Below are 26,478 nucleotides of genomic sequence, written 5' to 3'. Positions count from 1 at the left end.
ACTCAGCCCAAAGCATGACAGCCTCAGGACACATCTATCTGAGCTCTCTATTGCAATCAGGAGCAAAATATGCAGAAATATGCAAACATATGAAAAGGAGAAAAGAAATTTCCTAGTTTCATTGCCCAGCATACCAAATATGTACCACACTTCTGTGTTTTCTTTTAGAATTTCTCTGTGTAGACTATGAATGTTTAACAGTTAACTTTAATTATTCTACACCTAAAATATGCAACTTATCCATTTTCAATTTATATATCAATACCCATGTTACCCATTCTTCAAAAAAAACCACTATGTACCCTAATTTATTTGATCATCTCATTATTGGCTAAGTTGTTAAGTTTTTGCTTTGATGACCACAAATACATGAATAATTATGAACTGTTTTAACCTTTCTGATAATCACATTCCCTCTTGTACAACAGTATTTGAGGCACAGTAAGTGCTCTCTACGTATCAGCCATTTTTGTCTATCTGTATTTATTTTTATCAATGTTATTGTAAGTACTCTTTCCTGACTATCCCAGTCATAACTAATTTATTCTCCCTAACTTAAAACATTGAAGAGAAAATGCTAAATCTGACATAGCTTTTTGGTTACTTATTTTATGGTCTTAAGGAATTCATTCAACACATTTGAATGAATGTTTGTATAATCAGTAGACAGAAATTAATAGGATATAATAAAAACAAATGAGCACTATAAAACAGACAAATTGAAACTATAAAAATTAACCAACAAAACTTTTACTGATTAAAAATTGTAACATATGAAATGAAAATTTCATTGGATAAATTTAAAAGCAGATGTAACACTAAAAGAAAATAGCACCTAGGGAAAGAGAAATATAAATCAAAGCACAGAGACAAAAGGCTGACTTGTAAATATCAACTCCTCTATTACAGGTAAAACTGGAATTTTAGAAAAAGCAGAGAAATGGACTGGGGTAGAAAAATTGTTTTGAACAGTGGCCAAAGCTTTTCAAATTTGGGAGAAAATATAAAATCACAGATTCAAGAGCTAAATGAACACAAAGTGGAATAAGCACAAAGAACATCATTCCAATGAATTAAATGTTGAGACTGCATAAAAGAGGAAATACTAGCTGTAAGGTAAACACTAAATATAAAGAGCTTAATAGCTTAAAACCAAACAGATAGAAAAGGATATTATGCAGGAGCTATGAAAAATAGAAATGGTGATATTTGTACTTGACAAAGTAGACTTGGGCATGAGGCAAATTTTACACATGAAGGATACTCACTTGTGGTAATGTGATCAACTATGTCATGATATGTACAAGATGTATACTAACACTAAGTTTGTACTCCGCTAACAAAAACAATTTGAAGAAAAACTGGAAAGTGAAGGAGAAGTTTTACTGGAGTAAAAACTGTCAATACTCAAGAAACTAACAGAACATTTTCAACGGACAGTATTAGAGACAACACAAGTCTCTTCTGACAGTATGAACCATCGAGATCTAATTGACATGAAGGAAAATATACCTACTACTACCAAAAGAAGTGCTTTCTCAAGTACTACAGATGATATTGTCCAAGATAGACGAGATGATGGGAACTAAAACAATTCTCAATAAATCTAAAAGAACTGAAATTGTATATAGTGTCTACTTTGATCATAGGCAATTAAATCAGCAATAAAAGACAAAAAGCTATCTGAAATATTCCTAAATATTTGAAAATCAAGCAACACACTTTTAAGTAACTAATAGGTCAAAGAAAGGAAAAGTAAAATTACAAAGTATTTTATTTTAATTTTAAAGCTTTTTTCAGTGATGCTGGAGTTTGAACTCAGGGCCTCCCACTTGCTAGGCAGGCACTCTACCACTTGAGTCATGCCTGCATCCTTTTTTAGAGATACACAGCAGCTACCTGCATCTTCACAAATCTGAAACAAAATCTTGGGGGTGTTGCTATAGGTAGAGGTGGGTGGTAAGGAAAGGCAAGGAGGCAACAGTAAACAGTAGGCACAGAACAAGGAAAATCCAGAAATACTTAATAGTAGATTTATAAGAGAAACAAAGGACCCTAACAAAGAGTGCTAAGCAAAGCAGTAGGGAAGGGGGAACAGGTGTCCCAGTGAGCTACAGGGAGAGAAAAAAAAAAAGGTACATTTCGTTGGGAAACCCCACAGGCACAATAGATGGGCACAAGCAGCTCGACTGTGCCAAAACAAAATAAAATTTAGACAGAATTGCATCCTATGAAGAAAGCAGACATATGAGTAGAGGTCCACAGTGCTTCCTAACACACACACACACACACACACACACACGGAGCAAGTCATCTCTGAGCTTATCCTGAAAGTATCCTAATTCCTTTCCTTTCTAAGTTTATTGGAGGTATAGCAGATGTTTATAATTTTTTTACTACATTTAAATATCTGGCTTGTTTTGGAATTGTTGGTTTTGTTATTGCTCTCTACTTCCTCTCCTGACTTATAAGAGATATCCACACTAATGTACAATCTGCAAAGTATAAACATAAGAGATATGAAAAAGCAAGGCAATATGACTCTGCCCAAAGCTCATGACACCTGAATAACTGTATTTAAAGATAGTGAAATGACGAAATGACTGAAATGCCAGAGGATTCAAAAGTTTATTTTGAAAAATGATCAATAATATCAAGGACAAATCAGATGAACACAAAGGAAATCAAACCTTAACAAGAGAGTCATCAACATGGATAAGAAATTCAACAAGGAAATTGAGATTCTGGGAGGAAAAAAAGGTCAGACACAATGGCTCTAGCCTATAATCCTAGTTACTACGTAGGTAGAGATTGAGAGGATTGTCTGTGGTGCCACACCAGCAAAAAGTTCAAGAGAACCCATCTGAACCAATGTGTAGGTGTGAGGGCATGCACCTGTCATTCTAGCTACACAGGGAAACACAAGGAAGATCACAACCAAGGCAAGCCAGGGCATAAATGAATAGACTATTTAAAAAATAACCAAATGTAAAAAGATAAACAAACAATAAAGGACTAATGGAGTGGCCCTAAATTTAATCCCCAGTATCACAGCAGAAGATAAGCCAGAAGTGATGAAAATGAAAAGCTCAATAACTCAAAGAGAAAACACAGCAGACAGCAACACCAACAGATGACATTAAGTTAAAGAACATCTGGCATGGATTATAAAGTCCAGGAAATAATAAACAGCAACAACTGTAAGCAAGCATGAGCACAACTCTTCATAAATATGGACATGATAGAGAAGACCAAAACTAAGACTACATGGGGGAGAAGGAGCTGAGATACAAACTAAAGCATAGAAAACTTATTACAGCAGAAAAATTCTCAAATTTTGAGAAAGATGTGGACAGCCAAGCATAGGCATAATTTAGAACCACAGACAGACATGACTGGAAAAGAACATCTCCATGCCAAAGTTAGAAAACAAAGGATGTTGAAAGCTGTAAGGGAAAAATGCCAACTTACTCACAAAGGGAAAAATATCAGAATTGCATCAGACCCCTTAGCAGAAACTCCCAAAGGCAGGCAAGCATGGAACGATATATTTCAAGTTACCAACCGAGATTAGTAGATCCAGCAAAATTACCCTTTAGAATGAAGGGACAAATAAAGACTTTTAAGATAAGTACAAACTAAAGCAATTCATGACCAGTAAGCTAACACTGTGGAGGATACATAAAAGAATCCTACACAATCCTGCACAGTCATAAATGTGAGATCTCAGGAAAGAATAACTTTCTCAGGAGGAACAGATGAACACATGAGAACTAGGAAAGGATCAAACATGTTCCAGTCAGTTAACCAGAATATCTCTAAGATGAACAAGGAAATAAACCAACAAAAACCACAGGAACCGACAAATACCTCTCAATGACAATCCCCTATGTAAACAGTCTTAATTCTCCAATCAAAAGACACAGACCAGCTGGATGGATTAAGATACACTTGTCTTATTTATAAGAAACACACCTTCTAGGCAGACAACACACAGAGGCCGAAAGTGAAAAGAATGGAAAACTATATTCCAAGGAAAGAAATTCCAAAAGCAAGCAGGAGCAGTTATGCTCAAATATGACAAACCAGATTCTAATTTGAAATTAGGCAGAAGAGATGAAGAAGGTCACTACATAGTAATAAGGGGAACACTCCAAGACGAATATATAACAGTTGTAAATATAGATGTACCAAATATCTGTACACACACATATATACACAAAACTAGTAGACATAAAGTGACAGGCCTAGATACAATAATGAGTGACTTCACTACCCATTTCATCAGTCTATAGGGCATCCAGGCAAAATAATCAACAAAGAAACCTCAGAGTTGAACTATATCATAGATAAAATAGACAAATGACGTTAACCAAGTATTCAATCCAACAAATGAGAAACACACATTCTTCTCAGCAGCCTACGGAACTTTCTCCAAAATAGGTCTCATTTTAGACCATGAAGCAAGTCTTAAAATTTTTTTTAAAAGACGACAAAATACTTTCCTCTTTTGTAACAGATCATAATAGGATAAAATTAGAAATTAAAGTAAGAGCAACTACTAACCTACACAAACACATGGAAATTGAACAATATACTTTTGAATGCTCAGTGAGTCACTGAAGAAACCAGTGAGGAAATTAAGACATCCCAAGAATGAAATAAAATGAAACCCAGAACCATAGGTATGCAGCAAAGAAAATGCTAACATCAAAGCATACAGCTATCAGTGCTGGCAATAAAGAAAATCAGAGACATCTTAATAACTTATCTAATGAGGTACCTCAAAGTCTTAGAAAAACAAGAAGTCAAACCCAAAATTAGAAAGAAACAAATGACAAAAAGAGGCAGAAATGAATGAAATGGAGAATAAAAGAATCAATTATTTGGTTTTTTGAAAAGATAAATAAGATTGACAGACACTTGCTTACCTAAACTAACCAAAAGAGAGAGAGAGCAGAACCCAAATTAATAAAAATAGAGATTCAATGAAAATCAGAAGATCATTATGGGATATTTTGAAAACTTGTATTCCAGTAAGTTAGAAAATCTGGAAAAAATAATTACAATTCTTGACACATGACTTACCAAAATTGACCCAAAACGATCTAGACAAATTAACAGAACTATAATGAGCAAAGACATTGAAAGAAGCAAGTCTTCCAACAAAGAAAACTCAAAGCCAAATTAGATATATTGAATTCTAACACTTTAAAGAGGAGCTAACAGAACTAACACCAATGCCTCTTAAACTAGTCCCTAAAATAGAAGGAGGAAGACAACCTGAAAACTCTTTCTATGAAGCCAGAATTACCCTGATACCAAACTGGACAAAGATACAACAAAGAAAAAAAACTGTAGACCAATTTCTTTGATGAACACAGATGCAAAATTTCTTAATAGGGCACTTTATAAAACTTGGGCACAACAGCTCACACCTGTAATCCTTGGGAGGCAGAGATCAGGAGGGGATCATGGTTCAAGACTAACCTGGGCAAAACACTAATAAGACCCCATCTCAACCAATTAAAAAGCTGCTCACCTGTCATCCTAACTATGATGAGAAGTGTAAATAGGAGGTTTCATCCCAGGGATGCAAGTATGGTTTAGCATATGTAAATAAATAAATGTAGCACAGCATATAAGCAGAATCAAGGACAAAAAGTCACATGATCATCTCAACACACCCAGAAAAGGCCTTCAACAAAATTCTGCATACTTTCATAATAAAAGCACTGAAAAACTAGGAACAGAAGGAACATACCTCAATATAATAAGGTCTGTATATGACAAAACTAGTCAACATCATATTAACTGCAGAAAAAATGAAAGCATTTCCTCTAAATGAGACAAGGGTGTGCCCTCTCTCTCTATTCTTCTTCCATATAGTGCTTGGATTCTCAGTCACAGCAATAAGGCAAGAAAGAGAAGGGAATAAGACTCCACCAGAAGACTCTTAGGTCTGGTAAACACTTTCAGCAAAGCAGGAGGACTGAAAATCAACACAAAACCCAGTAGCTTTTCTGCATACTAATACAAACACTCTAAGAAATCAGAAACACAAACCATTCAAAACAGTCTCAGGAAAGGCCTAGGAATAAGCCTAGCAAGGTGGTCCAGAGACTTCTATAAAAAAAAGTAAAAATTTCTGAAGAAAGTGGAGCAAAATAGAAGATGGAAAGACCTGCCATACTCATGGACTGGCAGAATTGTTATGAAAATGGCTATGTTACAAAGCAATCTACAGATTTAATGCACTTCCAACAAAAAATTCCAATGACATTCTGTTCAGTAATAGAAAAAAACAAGACTAAAGTTGGAAGAACAAAAGACAATGAACACCCATAAAAATTCTGAGCAAAAAAAGCAACACTAGAGGTTATCACAGTATCTGACTTCAGATTCTACTACGGAATCACAGTAACAAAAACAGCATGGGACTAGCAAAAAAACAGACATGTAGACCAATGGAATGGAACAGAGGATACAGAAATAAGCCCATGCAGCTACAGCCATCTGATTCTCAACAAAGGTAAAGAAAACATACATGGGAGAAAAGACAGGCTCTTTAACAAATCTGGACATCCATGCACATGCAGGAGACACTTCCCCATCACATCTCTGGGGTGATGGATATGCACCACCATGCCCAGCTCTTTCCATTGAGACAATGTCTTGCGAACATCTTACCCTCCAGGCTGGCCTGGAACTGCAACCCTCCCAATCTCAGCCTCCCAAGTAGCTAGGATTGCAGGCCTGAGCCACCGGCACCAGGCCCTTGGTTTCTTTCCACTCTCCAAGTGGAAGCCTGGGGCCAGCTGGAGTTGTGGATTTCTCCTCATGTCAGTTATGGTCTAATAAAACCCAAGCAAATTAGGCTCTGGTTATATAATTCCTCCTTATGACAGGACTTTATTTCTTAGAGGGGGGTGCTGGGTTTGAACTTAGGGGCTCACACTTGTTAGGCAGTATGTCACTTGAGCCATGCCCTCAGCCTTTTTTGCTTTACTCTGGGGTTTTTGGATATGGGTCTTGTGCTTTTTTTCACTCAGGGTCAGACGTGGACCACAATCCTCTGCCTCCTGAGTAGTTGGGATTACAGGTGTATACTACCACACCTACTTGTTTGTTAAGGTATGGTCTAACTTTTTGCCCAGGCTGGTCTTGAACCTCAATCCTCCTATCTCTCTGCCTCCCAAGTCTCTGGGATTACAGGCATGAGCTACCACACCTAGCCTCACAGCTGAACTTTTTAAAAACAGAGTGCTGTGGCACATTTTAAATAGAAATTCATTCCCCTCTTCCTGATGAAAGCAGGAGGGCAGTTTTCTCTGAAATTCATCATGAGAAACTAGTCAAACCTGTAGAGTAAAACTACTAAGTGAAGGGCCCCTATGCATGGTCCCCTTCACAGGAGTTTCTCATTGTGACTTGTTCAACCCAAGTCTTTGGTGATTCCTAAGCTTCACGTCCCTCAGATTTCTCTTCATGGGTTTCTAGTCTAGTAAGTTGTGATTCTCTATGTATGCCTGTCTGTCCAATTACAAGACAGTGGTTTGTCACTTCTGTTATGGACATAAAAATTATTGATTTTTTTTCACCTTTTGACTTGTTAGGATGGAGTGGCTTCTTCCAAGGTCTTTACATGCTGAAGAAGGAAAATTAAGGGAATATTTTATGTAATTTTAATGCTAGTCAATTCAACAACTTGGGTAAAATGAATAATTAAACTGAAAGACAGATGACCAAAACTGAAGAAAAAACATGAAATAGGACATCACTGGTGAATTATATATGTCATTTAAATAAAAAAATCCCAATCCTATGAAAACACAACAAAAAGAAAAAAGATCAGATCTCAACTCATTTAATGAGGCCTCATTCTCTTGATATCAAAACTAGACAATGTAACTATAAGGAAATCACATAACAGCATATACCATGACCATAAAATAAAATTCCTCTACAAAATGTAAGCAAACCAAATCCAACAATATGCAGAAAAGAAAATACATTATGAAAAAGTGATTTATTGTAGCACACAAAGTTAAGGTTTAAAAAATCTAACTGTACACTTTAGCTAAGTGAACTGCATGGATGTAGATTACATCTCAATAAAACCGTTATAAAATTATTGTAATATACCACACTGATCAAATAGAAAAGTATATCACAACAGATGAAGAAAAAGCATTTGAGAACAAGGAACACCAACTTATGATGAAAACTCTCAGGAAACTAGGAATAAAATAAAGCTTTCCTAATTAATGAAAGGCTTACAGCTAACGTCAGATCTTAGTAGTAGAAACTGAATGATCCCCAGGGAGACTGAGGCTTCTGTTCCACATTACCCAGAAGGTATGAGGCAGCACAATGAGACATTCAAAAGAAACACATTGGAAAGCAAGAAATACACATTTTTATACTCAGACATCATATGTATGTATATAAAAATCTTATGAATTTACAAAACAACTACCAGAGCTCTTAAGCCACTTGACAATGCCCCAGGCTAAGTCAAGTGTGCTTTCATACCAGCAAAACCAAAAGTTGAAATGAAAATATCACTTTCAATAGCATTGAACCCCAGAAAATACTAGAGATAAATTTCATGAAATAGTAAAAAATTATACTAAAAATCACAAAACATTACTGACAGAAATTAAAGAAACTAGACAAATGCAGAGATACCCCATAATCATGGATTGGAAGATCTGATCAGTTCTTCCCAAGCTAATCTACAGATTTGATGCAATCCTAATCAAAATCTCAACAGGAAATTTTTATCGTAGAGTCTAAAAAATTGACTCTAATATTTATAATGAAAATGACAAAGTTTTTGCATAACCAAACAAATCTCAAAAAAGTTAAAGGATTTTTTACTACTTCACTTGCAGGTTTCTATAATCATTACAGTGCAAAGTCATAAAAACAGGACTGGAAGTATAGCTCATGGGGTAGAGCACCTACTTTGCAACCATGAAGCTATGAGTTCAAACCCCAGTCCCACCAAAAACTAAAAAAATAGAGAGAGAGAACTATATCAATGGGACAGAACAGAACCGAGAATCCAGAATTAGATCCACAATAGAGTTGATTTATATTTTTTATCAAGTTTTCAAAACAGTAAATAAGTGATCAATGGAATAGAAAATGCAGAGCAAACTAGCATACTTAAAAGTTTTTTAAAAAAACCAAGGTGCTAAAACAGTATAATGAGAAAGGAAAGCCTTTTCAACAAATAGTGCTTAAACAATAGACTCTGTGGAAAAAAATAAGCCTGAATCTGTACCTTCTGTCATTCCCATTAGTTTGAAGTGAATCAAAAGTCTAAATGCAGAGGATAAAGTAATAAAGGTTCTAGAGAAGGTACAGGAGGCTCTCTTTAACCTCTAAGTAAAGATCTTCTAGACCTCATCCAGAGAGCATTAGACATAAAAAATAAGTTTGATAAAATGAACATTAAAATTAAGCTTTTGATTATCAAAAGTTATGATATAGGAAATATGTAGGTCAGCTCTAAATGAAGACAAAAACTTCTCAATACATTTGTGTGACAAAGCATTTATACCCAGAATATATAAACAACTCCAAAACAAAATGACAACCCACTTTTCCCTCAACAGACACTTCATAAAGGAAGACACTGAGTGGTTAAAAAACACATTAACAATGTCCAATAGGGATCATTAGTCACCAGGAATCACAACTAGCACTGCACTGAGATACTGCTACATTTCCACTAGAATCACGTTCAATGTTTTAAGTGAACAATTTCAAATACTGGAAAAATTGCAGAGCAAGTGAAATTCCACAGCTTGCCGGAAGGAGTATAAAATGTACAACCCACTGTGGAAGAGAAGTCAGGCCACACCCTTGTAGGTACTGACCCAACAGAAAGGAAAACATGTTCATCCAATGACTTGGCAGTAGCTTTATTTATAAATGCTCCAGTCAGAAACCCAAATGTCTATCAAGAGATGAACGGACAAAAAGTTGTTATATCATCCATGCAAGACATTTGTTTGGGAGTAAAAAGGGAACAAATTATGATCAATCTCGAAAACAGTATACTCAGCAAAGGCCAGACACAAAGGAGTGTGACTTCATATGATGAATTTCAAGAACAGAAATATGAATCCATAAAGATAGAATGCAGATAAGTGACTTTCAAATGCCAGTGGTGGTGGGAAATTGACTAACACAGAGACCCAAAGAAATTCTTTGGGGTAATGGAAATGTTCTCAATTTTGTATATTACATGGTATCCAGGTTTGTCAAAACTCAACAAATTGTACACTGAAGATCTCTACATTTCAATTAATTAATCATACCTTAGTGAAAAAAGTCAATAGATATAAGTGATTATGCATAAAACATATATATATATATATATGCCAAATGTTGGAAGCCACAGAACTAGTTATTTTTCCTATGATTGTGTTTTTAGGCATCAGCAGACAACTTACCTCTATAAAAACAAATGAAGCTTTCAATGAAAGCCTCATTAAGAAGGTGACATTTGAACAAAGACCTGAAGGAAGTGGGGAGCCAGCTGTGTGGACAGATGGGAGAAGAGCCTTTTAGGAAGAAGTGAACTCTTAAAGCCTGGAGGTTTTGAGAAGTGACATGCTCTGGTGCACACTTCACAGGCTCACTCTGGCTGCAGTTTTTAGAATATACACATGCAGAGAGGGGACAGTCAGAGGACTGTAACAATGATCCAGGGGAGAGATGACAGAGAGAGGAAGTCAAATTCTGAAGACATTTTGGAGCAAACCTCGTCGTATTCTTCACAATTGACTGAACGCAAGGCATGGCAGAAAGGGAAAGGCTGAGAGAACTGACTGGGTTTTGGTCTAGGCAACTGGAATACATTCACTTGCTGATACAAAGAGACCATGGGATGAAGCCAGGTTTGAGGTGCATAGGAAAGAGGTTTGTTTTGAAAGTAATCAACCAAAGTGAAATTGAAAGTGTAAAATTGGTAGTCATTAGCAAGTGGAGGGTGTTTAAACCACAGTATGGGTGAGCTCACCACGGAAGAAAGGAGAACCAAAGAACGGGTTCTAAAGCATTCAAGCATCAGATCAGAAAATTCTCAGCAGAAACTAAAAATGAAGATCAAAAATACCCTTAAGTGAACTATGAAACTATTCTTAGAAGCCAGGAATGACTTCCAAAACTAAACCCAAGAAAGCTTTTTCTAGTCTTTGCACAAATGAACACTCTGAAGTTATCAGTGACTCTGTAAGATGAAATAGACACAGTGAATGACCATGACCTGGACATAGAAACCACTGAGAGACAACTGTGTCGTTCCCCATCATTCTGGTTGGTGTTTTTATAATTCCAGGGGTCAAGCTCCTCCATTTTGGAGACCTTTGGGAATAAAAGTGTAAGGATGGTTCAGAATACCTTCCTGCATATCGAAAGATTATCCGCTAAGGAAGAACTAACTATATCTGTGTCCTGATTCAGGGCCATCAGTCACCAGATGACACTCAAAGCTTGTGAGGTAGTGTACTACATGGCTGTCTGGTCTTCAGATGTCACTTTGGAGGCCGATGATAAACTACAGGTCTGACAACTCACTTTCCATTTTAAGATATTTCCTGAACTTTTCCTTGCTGTGACAGGCAACCAAATTGATTAAATGCAGTCATGGGTTTTGACACTACAGCCAGCAGACTCCTATTTGTTGATTGCTATTGATTTTCCTTGATACTTCATTTAAAAATCAATAGTTGGAAAGAAAAATAGGCTTGGTTTACACATACTTAAACATACTATTGTAAGCTGGAGAAGGCACAAGTTTGGCATGGCTCTGGCATCCAATTATAAGAAGAGCTTTTAACAGGTGAAAGCAAGGGCTTTGGATCGATATACAGTTTTCTTTCTCAATCAAAGAAAGTGGCTATAAATTAGGCTCATCAGTGTTATTTTCAAGGCTTTCTTGAAGCAAACAACTTTAAACTTTTTTGTCTTCCTTAAATTTGCATTCAAGGGTATATTACTAAGAGTTTTTATTTTGTTTTGTTTTTAAGGATATCTAAAATACCTGGCGTTCATCCGGGCTTTTATCTTTTTGGCTTTTTTTTTATTTTTTTGCCGCTCTTCTCCATCTTTCAAAGGCTCTGGTGGAGCTGCACTTTCAACCACAATGTCAACAACATACTTCTTCAAGGAAAGATGCTCCTGCAAGATAAATAAATGGAATAATAAAATATTTTTCAGTATTACAGGATGGTTACATACTAGTCAGTGTAATAGATTATATCAATGAAACTAAAAGCAATCTATGCAATGCTGGTTTCCACAAGTGCTTTGAGACATGTTGAAGAAATTGTTTCACTGGAGACTTTCACTGACTCATCAAACCTTCATGAACATCAAGTGTGCTAAATTCTAAGACTACACGGACATAATCCCTACTACAGACATATGCATAAAGGGAAAGGTAAAATATATGCAATACCAAGCAATTAGCCACGTCTGCTATCCCTGGAAGGATGGAGAAAAACTGAATATGCAAATATTAGACACGTATGTGTCTGTCTGGCCAGCCATGGGGTAAGAGGGCAGGAAAGAGAAAAAAGGTCATCTCAGAAAACGCAACTCCAAGACGCAAAGAATGAGGCAGTGGCAGCAGAGGTTTGCTTTGGCTGAAGCATGTAGGATTTTGCCCTCTCTACATCCATGTTGGATTTTATGACTGATCACACAATCACTCATATTTCATGTACTCAATTACTCTGCCTCTCTCTTCTTTCATCCTATGTGGCAAAATCCTGACCCATCCAGCTCTCCACCTATTCTGTGCCTGTGTCAACAGCAGATGAACATGGCTATAATGACAAACTGTGCTGACTACCCTCACTTTTAAGTTTTAGACATAACACACTTCCAGGCAGTCAAGCAAACTTATACTAGTTAATCCATGTACTTTATCTCACTAAAAATTACTTTGGACCCTCCTCAAGTTTCCAAGACCACTTACTCCCCATCTCCATCTCCCACACGAACTCTATGCTTACTTCACTGAGGAAACCATCATTGCTCAGAAGAGACCCTTACACTCCACGGCCACATCTGCTAATCCTCCTGAGGTTCTGCCCCATGCTTTGCCTGTTCCCAGCTGTATTATACGACCGTGCACAGTTCTGTGAAGGGTCAAGTCCACCAAGAGTACAATGAGTCCTGTCCCTTCTCCCACTTCTGTTGTTATGGCTCCTATTTAGGGCATCAGCAGTTGTTTTCCCTTCTATCATCTAAAAAGAATCCTTGCATGTATGTCTCCCCTCCAGCTACTACCCTTGTGTACTAAAATGTGTTAAAAGTGTATCTGCTATCTTTACTTCCTTAACTCTCATTCTCTTGTAACTCAGTTCAGACTAGCCTTTGCCTGAACTTTTATCATCCTAAAGATAACCCTTGTTAGAGTCACTAACACAATGCCAACTCTTGGCTCTTATCTCCCATGCAGCCTTAGCCCAGGAGATCACTTCCTCTCAAGACACCTCAACATGCTCCAGATACCACACTGTTCTCCTGACTCAAAGGCTGCTCCTCTGAAGTCTTCTTTGCTGGATTTTCTCTTCTTCTTGACCCCCAAATACTGGAATATCCAAGAGCCATCACCAGAGTTTACTGTTCTCTATCCAAATTCACTCATCAAGTGCAGTGACTTGAACTATTATTAAATACATTTTTATCACTAGTCCTGACCTCACTCCTAAACCATCATTCATCTGCATAAAAATATCTCCTCAAAATCTCCACCCAGGTGGAGAATTTCCATTATCAGCGCTTCCAAAATTACAAACATGCCCACAACCAAAACTCTTATACTTCCCACGTACACGAAGTTGCTCAAAGTGTTCTCTATATTCTCAAATGTCACCCGCATTTGCATAATTGCACCCCCAATTCATCCCCAGTGTACCCACTTCTCCCCACCACCACTGCCTGGTCTGTCACCATCGGCTCTCATCTATACTGATGCAACAGCAGCCTCTTAACTGGTCTCTCCATTCCTAATTTGACTTCTAGGTCTTTTATCTATAAAAACAACCAGTCATTTTTAAAAAACAAATCAAATTACATCATCCTGCTTATCCGAATTTACTCATCACACTTGGAGTGAAATCTAAATTCCTCATCAGGGCTCACAAAGTCCCATAATCACTGACCTCTTTGACCTCAGCATACACCACCCTCTCCCTTCTTCTCTAAAACTGCATCCACAACCTTTTCCCTCACATTCATTGAAAATGTAATGATCTCTGGAATCTACATTTATTCCCTTAGGCAAGAATTGCTCTTCTGGAAATCTTCATGGTCTCTGCTAAAATGAACACTCCATCTTAAATAATACCCTTTACTATTTGCTATCTCCTTATTCTGTTTTTCTTCTAGCACTTGCTTATCATCATATGTTTGTTTGTAGTCTCACCTACAAGGACAATAATCTTGTTTTGTTTGTGAATATTTTTGTGTCTAGGCCTGTGCCTGGCATATGACAGGGACTCAGTAAGTCTGTGTTAAATGAATGAATGGAAGAATATAATGTGATAATAGTCTTTATGAGCACTTACTATGCGACATACATTGAGGAAAGTGCTTTACATAAAATCACTCAGTCCTTCCACCTATACTTAACAGTATAATGAGTAGGCATATGTTTTCATTATTTCCATTTTAACTATATGAAAACTGAGGTACAGAGTCAAACAACTTGTTCAGTTAGAAGGTCAAAACCATGACTGAGTAACAGAGTCCAAATTCAAACCCAGATGGTTTGATTATGAAGACTACACTCTTGACTAATACCTTAGAGACAGCAGTCAAAATGAGTTTTTAGCTGTAGAACTATGTTCACTTTTCAAATCATCAACTTGCCACAAAAAGAAAAAAAAAACTCATAATCAAAGGAAGAAACTAGTCTTCACAAGCAGAAGGAAACATTTCCTTTGATACCCTAGGTCTGCTGCATAATATACATGCATCGGCACTAACGAAAACCAGTGCGCTAAGTGTAAGCACGCACATGCATACATGAATGCAACTTGGTTATTTTTTGTCTTGGCATATCACCCAAGGAAACATGCATGTTGTATGTGAAAACGCCAACCACATTATCAATATTGGATACTTACTATGTGATTAGCAAACAGCTAATTATTATTTTTTCCTGCAATCTTCACAAACCCATAAACCAGGTGGCAGTAAAGCAAGTCCACCTTGTTCGTGGATTATTACATGTGGTTCTGACAGAGTACAGTCAAAAGAATAATAAATTTTAAAAACTTTCAAAACCAAAGTTTTAAAACCTGTGCGCACATCACACAGCTCAGCTTATTTGAAGGCTCTCTCAGTCAACCCCACATTATTGTCAGTTGTGTTTAAATCCTTCTGTGAGGACTGGAGGTGTGGCTCAAGTGGTAGAGCGCCTGCTTTGTAAGCACAAAGCCCTGAGTTCAAAACCCAGTCCCACCAAAAAAAATTAGGATGCTAAGAAAATTTACAAAGTCTCAAAGTCAAACACATTCTCAAAACAGTGAAACAGCTGGCCAAGCAGCAAGCATGAGGCCCTGAGTTCAAACTCCAGTGCTTCCAAAAATAAAAAGCAATCACTAAATCCTTCTGTGATCTGCTGAGTGTTTCCATGCCCTAAGTTTTGTGAAAATATGCCTCCCAAAAAGCAAGCAGTGCCCAAAAGGCAACAAAAAAGTGAATGCACTTAATTTAAGTGATAAAATACAAATTTTAGATTTTAAATAAGGTGACATGTCTTTAGTGGAAGTTGGACTATGCTTTGGGAAAAATGAATCACTCATCTGCAATACAGTCCTGAACTGTAGGCAGCCTTAGACTTCCTGGTTTTCCCTCAGTGGGGTGCTCCTGAGAAGCATACACCTACGGGACTCAAGGGTCTACTGTGTGTTTATATTTTGTAGATGCTTAACAAATGCACACATTTGCAGGTGCAAACCTCAAGGAGGTCTGGTATTATGCCCATAGTCAGCAACTTGAGGGTCAAAACCACAACTGGTTGACTTTACAAAACCAACCTTTCACACTACTCTGCATTCCCTCCCTCTACACTGCTCATAAAGGCCATGTATTTTCTATCACTGCACTAATGAAAAGTAAATGACATCTTCAATTTTGCAAAAAGTCCAATTATACTATTTTCAGTTGTATATAAATGTAATCTACACATCTAACAGAACCCCCTACGGAGCCTATGCATGATGGCAGGCACTATATAAACATCATGGATTCTGTGTAGAACTATCAAGAATCATACCTTTTAAACAGTGCATTTACACGTGTTCATAGTCACACTCCATGTACTCACATGAATGTTAACACTTTAAATCTCAAAACTAAAAATATCCAAGGATTCATTTTTGTTTGACATTTTAATACAAAATTAATACATGCTAATTATAGAAAACATGCATAAGTAAAATTAAGGTGAAACTTCCTATCACACCTAAAAATAACAAGTAGTGTTTTGTAGTACATCCTTCTAGAGATATTTTCTTTGCATCTGTTTTAATAGAATGGGATGTATCACTTCTAACATTATGACCTGCTTTTTCACTCACTACTTACTCTCTCTCTGTTCCTTCCACTAAATAATACTGTAAAACATAAGCTAGTGGCTATACAGGATTCCATTTCATAGACCCATGTCATTTCACTAATCCCTCATTGTCAGACATAAGAAGAATAAGACAGAATTTTTCAAACTAATAAATGGCAGTGAACAATGTTCCTCTAGGTAAGCCCTGAACATAAAGTGAACTCTCCTTTACAATGACACCACAGGTGAAGTTCCTGGGTCAAGATTACACACATATTTGGGATTCTGAAAAGTACTCCCCAACTGAAACCCCAGGTGGGAATTAATGCACATCTCCATAACCAGTGTCCCCTGTTTTGTTTATCAATCTGCCAATTTTGAGCATTTGAAATTTGAGTACTTTGTCTCCTATAACTCAGAATGAATCTCCTGTCCAGCTTTCTACAAACACATTTCAAGTTTTTATGGTTTTGCTTTTAAAAGTTTTACAAGTGTTTTTCTTTTTTGAAAAGCAAGATTACCTTTGGATGATGAAAGAGATGCATTGTTGGGTGTGACATCAAAAGAAATGGTCTCTAAACTGAAGAGAACACCCACAGAGTGGGAGAAAATATTTGCCAACTATACATCAGACAAAGGACTGATAACCAGAATATACAGGGAACTTAAAAAACTAAATTCTCCCAAAACTAATGAACCAATAAAGAAATGGGCATGTGAACTAAACAGAACTTTCTCAAAAGAAGAAATTCAAATGGCCAGAAAACACATGAAAAAATGCTCACCATCTCTAGCAATAAAGGAAATGCAAATTAAAACCACGCTAAGATTCCACCTCACCCCTGTTAGAACAGCCATCATCAGCAACACCACCAACAGGTGCTGGCGAGGATGCGGGGAAAAAGGAACCCTCTTACACTGTTGGTGGGAATGTAGACTAGTACAACCACTCTGGAAAAAAATTTGGAGGCTACTTAAAAAGCTAGACATCGATCTACCATTTGATCCAGCAATACCACTCTTGGGGATATACCCAAAAGACTGTGACACAGGTTACTCCAGAGGCACCTGCACACCCATGTTTATTGCGGCACTATTCACAATAGCCAAGTTATGGAAACAGCCAAGATGCCCTACCACTGACGAATGGATTAAGAAAATGTGGTATCTATACACAATGGAATTTTATGCAGCCATGAAGAAGAGCGAAATGTTATCATTCGCTGGTAAATAGATGGAATTGGAGAGCATCATTCTGAGTGAGGTTAGCCTGGCCCAAAAGACCAAAAATCATATGTTCTCCCTCATATGCGGACATTAGATCAAGGGCAAACACAACAAGGGGATTGGACTTTGAGCACATGATAAAAGCTTTAGCACACAAGGGAGGGGTGAGGATAGGTAAGACACCTAAAAAACTAGCTAGCATTTGTTGCCCTTAACGCAGAGAAACTAAAGCAGATACCTTAAAGCAACTGAGGCCAATAGGAAAAGGGGACCAGGAACTAGAGAAAAGGTTAGATCAAAAAGAATGAACCTAGAAGGTAACACCCACGCACAGGAAATCAATGTGAGTCAATGCCCTGTATAGCTATCCTTATTTCAACCAGCAAAAACCCTTGTTCCTTCCTATTATTGCTTATACTCTCTCTACAACAAAATTAGAAATAAGGGCAAAATAGTTTCTGCTGGGTATTGAGGGGGGGAGAGGGAGGGGGCGGAGTGGGTGGTAAGGGGAGGGGGTGGGGGCAGGGGGGAGAAATGAACCAAGCCTTGTATGCACATATGAATAATAAAAGAAAAATGAAAAAAAAAAAGAATAATCACAGTTATTTTCCTATTAAAATGGAGAAGGAGGGACTGGGCATGGTGGCATACACTTATAGTCCCAGTAATTATGGAGGCAGAGATAATAAGATTTACAGTTTGAGGCCAGCCTGAATAAAAAGTTAGTGAAACCCCATCTCAACAAACAAACTGGATGTGGTGGTACATGCCTATAATCCCAGATACATGGGAATCATAAGCAGGATGACTGGAATCTGAGGCAAACCCAGGCAAAAAAGCATGAGACCCTATCTAAAAAACAGCTAAAGGAAAACACAGCTGGGACTACAAAGGCCTGAGTTTAAATCCCAATACCACCAAAAAATAAACAAGTAAAACTGTGTTTTGATCTGGATCTTGATGATGGAAGGTGTGTGAAAAGGTTTTTCAACATTGAAGGCATGGCTGAGTAAATAATGGTACATTTCAATAAAGAAGTACTGGTCATTAAAATCTTTATCAAGGAAGGTGGGAAAAAATGATGACAGAGGGAGCAGAGTTTTAGATTCTCTCCGAATCACCACATAAAACACAAGGAGCCATTAGAAAGGAAAGCAAAACCTATGGACAATATTTATTTTTAAAAAATCCTCGGTGAAAGGAATTTCCATTAAGCCAGTCAAGAGGGGGAGCACAGGTTCCCATCAGAGCAGAAAAGGAGGAGCTAGTCAGGGGACAGTTTGATGGGCCAATCAGAGGACAGCATTTAAAACTGAGAGGGTTTTGGCCACACCCACTGCAGATAGGTGAAGGGCCCTGTGATCCCTGTGAACTCTCAAAACCGCCACCAGGGCTTCTTTCCAGGAGATCAAGGCAGAAACTGCTGGAAAGGAATCTGAAGTGAGCCAGCAAGGCATAACAGAGAAAAGGAAAAATGGCCAGATAAAAACACAACTGGGAAGCAGAAGGATATTTCAGAAAGCAAGCCACTCTATTTTCCATAAAGCAGAAGAATGGGAGCCTCTATGAAGCTAAGATGAGCTATCCTGAATTGCTTCTCCTAAGAGTTTCATAAAACTTATCTGATGAAAAGTAAGAAACAGAAAAATAACAAGGTAAATGGCAAAGTAATTAAAAGAAAAGGATTAAATACAATAGTAACCCTACAATGAAAACAAAAAAAAATTATGTGCAGATCCAAATATAACCTTGTTTCAAAATAAGCTGAAGCACATAAAGAAACAGGCATAAAGCATGAAAGAACAGCATAAACTGCAACCTTGAAAAGTTTATAAAACAGGGCAGGTATGGCAGCTCATGCCTGTGATCCCAGCTACTCTGGAGGTGGAGATCAGGAGGATTGTGGTTCCAGGACAGCCCAGACAAAGGTAGCAAGACCCCATCTCAAAAACAAAAGACCTGGGGTGTGGCTCAAGTATTAGAGGATGCATGAGGCCCTGTTGCAATCCCCAGTACCTCCAAATATACACATTAATGTGTAGTTATGTAAAAATTTGTATATATTTATATGTTTATACATATTATATCTATTCAAAGAGTATGCTACCATATCCTGAAAATACTAACCAGCAATGACTAATACCAAAATATATCCTATTAAAATTTCTAACCTCAAAGAAAAAGGAAGAATTCTTTGGGTATTAGAGGGAAAAAGCAACTAACTAGCAAGGGAAAAAATTAGTTTATCATCAGCCTTTTAGTCAACATTTTATGCCAGAAGAAAATGAAATTATGCATTTAATACTTTCAAAAGTAGAAGTTCAAGCTAAGGATTTTATATCTAGCAAAACTAACTTTCAAGTATAAAAAGCACAAGTGAACTGCTATCAACATAATCATATTAAAAAACACCAGAAATTTATTTATTCTCCTAAGTCTTTCCTGAGCAATTTACTAGAGAAAATGCCTGAGAACACCACAATGCCTGGGGAGGCATGGTGCAGCACATGGGAGGGTGCTATGCACACACTCACAAACTCAGACTAAGCTGGATGCAAAAATGAATTCTGCATTTCAGATTTTTCACAGCATTACCACTTTTTAAAGGATGGAGAGAATGGGGTAATATATTAGAAATTTAAACTATTCTCAGTAGTTACACTGCTGCTGGCAGTATAGCAGGGATTCTCCCATGTGTGTGACGTGGGTACACCAAGGGGATCATGGGTGCTTTAACTCTACCCCTTCCCAGGTCCTTTGAGCATGAACACTGGTTATGGAAGAGAGGATGCAATACAGAGGAGGTAAAACCCCTGCAGTCCAGGATCTGAATTATAAGAATCCATGAGGCAACTTTTAAGTAAGAATAAATTCATATGCACAGATTCATCTATGCGTATATGTGTGCCGTATATGAATATACAGTTGTGCGTAACACACACATCATATCTCTTTCTTTCCTAGTTCTGTTTAAAATGACCGATCCAGTAGCAAGGAGCACCTTGACAATGATCTTAAAATATCATTTTTCAGTGAAAGTAACCAGGGTTTCTTACCAAAATGGATAAGCCTATGTCTAAACATCTTGCCATACTAGATAGAAAACAAAAAATCACATTTGACTAGAATCATGTCAATTTTAAGAAGCTCACACTGACAAATAGATGGCATAATTTGAGTCACAAAAAATTACAAATGCAAATGATGGAAAGTGTTCAACCCCACACATTCATTCATAATCACACACACACAAATCTGCCACCTTTGGAAGATCATGGGGATCAATTCATTATCTTGAAAACTGATAGGTAATCAAAGATTCATCTTGCCTTTCCTATAAACTGTACCACTCAGTTAAAAAAAAAAAAACACTAGATGAGGGAAGCATCTCCTTTAAAGTGTGTTATAAATTAAATGAAAATAAAACATAGAGATAGTCCTGTATCCAGGAATTAATGGATCTAGGCACTGAGCACCAATGGCTAATACATCAACACCACAAAAATAAAGACAATCAGATATAATTTTAATCCTGATAATCATAATTTTATTAAATGAATCAAACCTGAGTCTGACAGAGCCTCTATGCAGGAAATCGAAAGGAGAGATAAACATATTAAACTGCACCAGGCTCCACAGCAATAGCACTTTAGCAAGCCACGGGATCCTTTATTATAGACTCAACTTCTCTGCCTCCTTGTAGCCAGAGGTGGCCATGTGACTGAATACTCATCAATGGAAAATGGACACGTGCTCAGTGTTTCACGGTGTGTTTACTCTCCTCCTCTTCTGCAAATGGAGCACTAGAGTCCATCACGTAACTGTGATAATGAGGGGAGCCTATCCTAGGGGAAAGACAGGATTCTGAGAAACCTGACTGCATAAAGCCACCCTGACAACCTTCGCTGCTTACCTCTGGACATATGGTATTTAAGAAATAAGTATCTATGCTCATCTAACCATCTTATTTTTGGTGACTTCACAGCAGCCTAGTCTTTCCCTAAGTAATGCAATTATGAAAAATTAACATATAGTATATATCTTTGTATTTACATGTATAAATGTATATACAAAGGGATAAGAAATGAGGCAGAATATTAAAATTTTTCACTAAATTACTGTGAAAGGTCTTTAAGTTACTCTTTTCTAATAAAAACATATCACTTTCAGAAACAGAAAAAAGTCTACACAAGTAGTAATCATGAAATGACGCCTGGAATTGACTTCAAAACAGGACTTGGGAAGAGTGAATGAAATGCCCATGAGGCAGGACTCACCCTGAGTTTGTCACTACATGGCTGGGCCATGGGTATGGGGGGGAGGGGCAGGGTTCATGTATGTTATAAATTCGCCAGGTTAAAAGAGAGTCATTTAGTAAGGACCAATAATAAATACATGTGAACTTTAGATTCCATGTTTGCCTTGCCAAAATTTCAATTAAATGAAATTATAGTATTCGTACTTCTCAAGCATCTAAGAAATGAACACAAAATTCACACATCTTTGTGCACTTGGTGAAGGTTTGTGCTACAAGACCGAAATTTGCAAAGAGGAGAAAACAATGTCCTGCAGAAATGTAAAAACAGGAAGGAGGTGCTTTACTGCAGAAATGTAAAAGTAAAATGCTTTACTGAAGGAAGAAGTGATACACTTGTTTAGATCCAGTCACTTTCCCTGCCTGGTTCTCTGTCTGGGCCAGGGAACAAGGCAAAAGTTAACTGCCAATCACACAGGAAGCACAACCAGAACCTCCTAAGTTACCAGTGCTGACCAAAATTGCCCTGCACAGCTGTGTGGAACTAAACTGATGCAACTGATGCAACTGATGCAAACAGCCAAATGGCCTTTCCAAATTCCACAGCCAAATCTCTCCTCACAGGAGGTATACCAGCATGGTCCATCCTCCAACTGGTGGGCTGTAATGTCACCTTGCTGGTCCAGGTCCAGACTCTAGCACTCTGGAGTAATGCTTGGCACATGTGTACCCGGGAAGGTAGAACTCTTCACTTGCATCTAAATGCAGGCAGGGGTTATCCACTCTATAACATTGGGGTCCTTAATTGCTTTTTTATCCCTATTCAATCCACTAAGACTCCTGTTATGATATGAGCTCTGTCCTGAACCCTAACTTTTTGCTCTAATCCTTGATAAAAGCCTTTCTTAACACCTTACACCCCCACTGTCCTGCACTGGCTAAAACCAGGAAAACAGCAATCTTACCGGCTCTTACCTCAAGTGCTGCTGACTTTGAGTCAACTATAGCTCCAGCCATCAAAAACATGGAGCTGTGCAGACACAGTCACCCCTGCCTCTGTTCCTGATAGTGACATTTCCTAACAGTCTACCTGGGTAGGCAACCAAGTAGCCTCATAGCTCATTCTACTTAAGATTTAATAAATGCTCAGTAAAGAAATAATAAAGGTACTTTAGATAATTTTGCTCTTGAAAAATTACCTCAGGGAAATAGAGAGGTACAAAAAGTTTCTTCTATAAAGACATTCACTGCAATGAGATTTGTAACAAATTATCAGCAGCAGGCAATTACATGAAATTATGATATATAATGAAGGTGACACTACACAGATTGGCTTAATTTTAAACATTAAAAATACTAAACTTTTCATTGTACAATTATAAATAAAAACTCAGGATGCAAACCTATGCAATGCATTTTGTATAAGTGTGTTATGTTTACTAACACAAAGGGGCAGAAAGTGAGCAGATCAAAACGTTACCAGTAGGCATTACTTTGTTTTTCTGTTTTGGTGATCTTCTACAATGAATATTGGTATTTTAATAATTATAAAATTAATGCTATTAGAGACATCCAGAGAAAAGCCAGGTCTTTAAAGAAAAGAGAATTGATTTATGTCATGTTATGGTTACTGTAGGGTTATTTGTTGGAGAGAAGAGGAAATAGCACTGAGTAAAAATATAATCACCTTCTGTATCTGCTACAATTACACTCATTATGCCCAGGCACAATTAAAAGCAAAGATATACTCTGAGACACAGTAACTAAGATTTATTTACATACTCATTTTCAAAATACACATCAATCAGAACTAAAAATCTTCCCTAAATGTCCCTCTGGCACCTTTTTTCCTAATATAATATTTAAAATACAATTTCTAGCCTGGTGGAGTCTTGTTCAATGCAAGTCGTAGTTAGCCATATTTCATACTTTAATTCTAAATAAGCATTAATTTCTTTTCAGAGTAGATAAGCAGGTTGAGGAGAAACAGTGCAGAACTCTGAATGAAGAGATTCACACGAAGATAAAGTCTGCAACTCACGACTGAGTGACGTTTCTGAGCTTCAGTCTCCTAACTAGTAAAATTTAAACATTACACAATGAATTAGGAAGTCCCCTCTTTGTAATATTTTAACTATAAATGCAGCAAGCACAAAAGCTGATTAATGATAGCTAATTCCATACACTTATTTAGTCTGGTTTTTAAGTCAAAACTGTGAATTCTTATTTTAAAAACATTGCTAAAATATGATACACTAATAATATACAAGGAAACTAATACCTATGCAGACATGAGCTCATCAAAGTTTATACCCTTTTTATTCTTTTAATTACCTTTTATGGCATACTATACCAAGCTCTGGCCTTTCTAACATAATTTACTGTATTGAAAGAAATAATTCATACTGAGGTTTATGACCTTAACATTCAAGCAGACTCTTCCTTAAGGCTCCTGTATTTCCTTATTTAAAAAAAAAAGATATTAAATAAAAGGAGCTATGTTTAGGTCCATGATCTTTAGGAAACAATGCAAAAGTTCCACAACTGGGAAAACAGGAAAACAGAAATGACGTGACAGACGATTTTGCTGAATTCCCATGTTTAGAGCTCGCTCAAATGCTCCCTCTTACCACACACATTTCACAAAGTACAGTATGCTAAAGAAAATAATCCGCTTCCCATTGTTACAATAGTAAGTGTATTTTATATTAAAAACTCAAAGTGTTTTCTAGTAGAAATGCCATGCTTCAGAGGCTCATTTCTCTGGAGCCAAAAGCCTTTTTTTTTTTTTTGAGACCGGGGTGGATGATGAGAAATTAATGCAAAGGTTTCCATCTTCTCTTTGGGAAAACACTTTTCTGTCAATCTCATCCTGTAGTTTCTGAGTCCACTTTAGAATCAAAAATTCAAAGATACTAGTTTATTCAAAAAATATTTTTTCTTAAATTATTAAAATTATTAGATATCCCACTCTTTTTAGCTTGCCTGGCACAACAAGTAAGATAAACAGAGGCACCTTGGGACACTCCCTCCTGCCTCCAGCAAAAGAGGCAGGGTGGAGGCAGAGGGGCCAAAGCCTATACTTCTTGTTTCTCTGATGGTGGTGGTAGTAATGGTGATGATGATGATGATGGTGAAAAAAGAGGTGAGGGAGATTTGGGAGACCAGGAAAGAGATGAAGGCACCTGAGAAGAGAAGAAGTTGAAGAAGGAAAATTGGAAGGGAAAGAGGGAAAAATAAGGGGAAAAACCTCATGGCATCTGTAGAGTTTATCACCACATATTTTGAATACTTCCCCCACAGACACAGCATATTGAAAATGTCAATGATTTAGCTCTTTCGCTAAGATTTAATTCAACACCTACTAACTGTCAAGGCTTAAGCTAACTGCTTAAGTAAAAGAGGAATGATCCTCTGGACATCAGAGTTTTACTCAGAATACAACCAAACCCAACAAATCTACAGCAAACTATCCTTCAGACCTACACCATCATTCTGGCAGATGACCCTCCAGAAAGAGCTCAACAGAACTGCCATCCATCATCCATACAAGCTGACTTGTAATTACAGACTTTTTTAGATGGCATTTGCTGTATCCCAGAGTATTCACTATTCAAAATGGAAGCACCATAGAAAAAATTAATTCATATTAAAATGAGTATGTTCAGATATTCAAGAAAATGTGAAATTTATCAGAGGTGGGCTCACATAACATCATTTACCATTGTTTCCCTGGTGATGGCAGGCAGAATGCACTGTGCAACAGTGCTCAAGAAATGCTTCAACAGTCTGCAAAAAACTGAAACTAGATCCATGTATATCACCCTATACCAAGATTAACTCAAAATGGATCAAGGATCTTAATATCAGACCACAAACTCTTAAGTTGATACAAGAAAGAGTAGGAAATACTCTGGAGTTAGTAGGTATAGGGAAGAACTTTCTCAATGAAACCCCAGCAGCACAGCAACTAAGAGATAGCATAGATAAATGGGACCTCATAAAACTAAAAAGCTTCTGTTTATCAAAAGAAATGGTCTCTAAACTGAAGAGAACACCCACAGAGTGGGAGAAAATATTTGCCAACTATACATCAGACAAAGGACTGATAACCAGAATATACAGGGAACTTAAAAAACTAAATTCTCCCAAAACTAATGAACCAATAAAGAAATGGGCACGGGAACTAAACAGAACTTTCTCAAAAGAAGAAATTCAAATGGCCAGAAAACACATGAAAAAATGCTCACCATCTCTAGCAATAAAGGAAATGCAAATTAAAACCACGCTAAGATTCCACCTCACCCTTGTTAGAACAGCCATCATCAGCAACACCACCAACAACAGGTGTTGGCGAGGATGCGGGGAAAAAGGAACCCTCTTACACTGTTGGTGGGAATGT

General features: G+C 37.3%; 1 protein-coding gene across 2 annotated transcripts in view; it reads right to left on the bottom strand.

The window, feature by feature from the left end:
* Scaper (S-phase cyclin A associated protein in the ER) overlaps positions 1 to 26,478 on the bottom strand; it is a 477,645-nt gene that overhangs the window by 245,318 nt on the left and 205,849 nt on the right. For both annotated transcript variants that reach the window (XM_074061919.1, XM_074061920.1), the window contains exon 21: positions 12,062 to 12,198. In XM_074061919.1, the coding sequence (XP_073918020.1) occupies positions 12,062 to 12,198 (137 nt within the window). The remainder of the gene's footprint in view (positions 1 to 12,061; positions 12,199 to 26,478) is intronic.

This window comes from Castor canadensis, chromosome 19 (assembly GCF_047511655.1).
Source record: "Castor canadensis chromosome 19, mCasCan1.hap1v2, whole genome shotgun sequence".
In the NCBI taxonomy this organism is placed as follows: Eukaryota; Metazoa; Chordata; class Mammalia; order Rodentia; family Castoridae; genus Castor; species Castor canadensis.
Note: the sequence above shows the minus strand (reverse complement) of the source record. Positions and strands in the feature narration are given on the sequence as shown.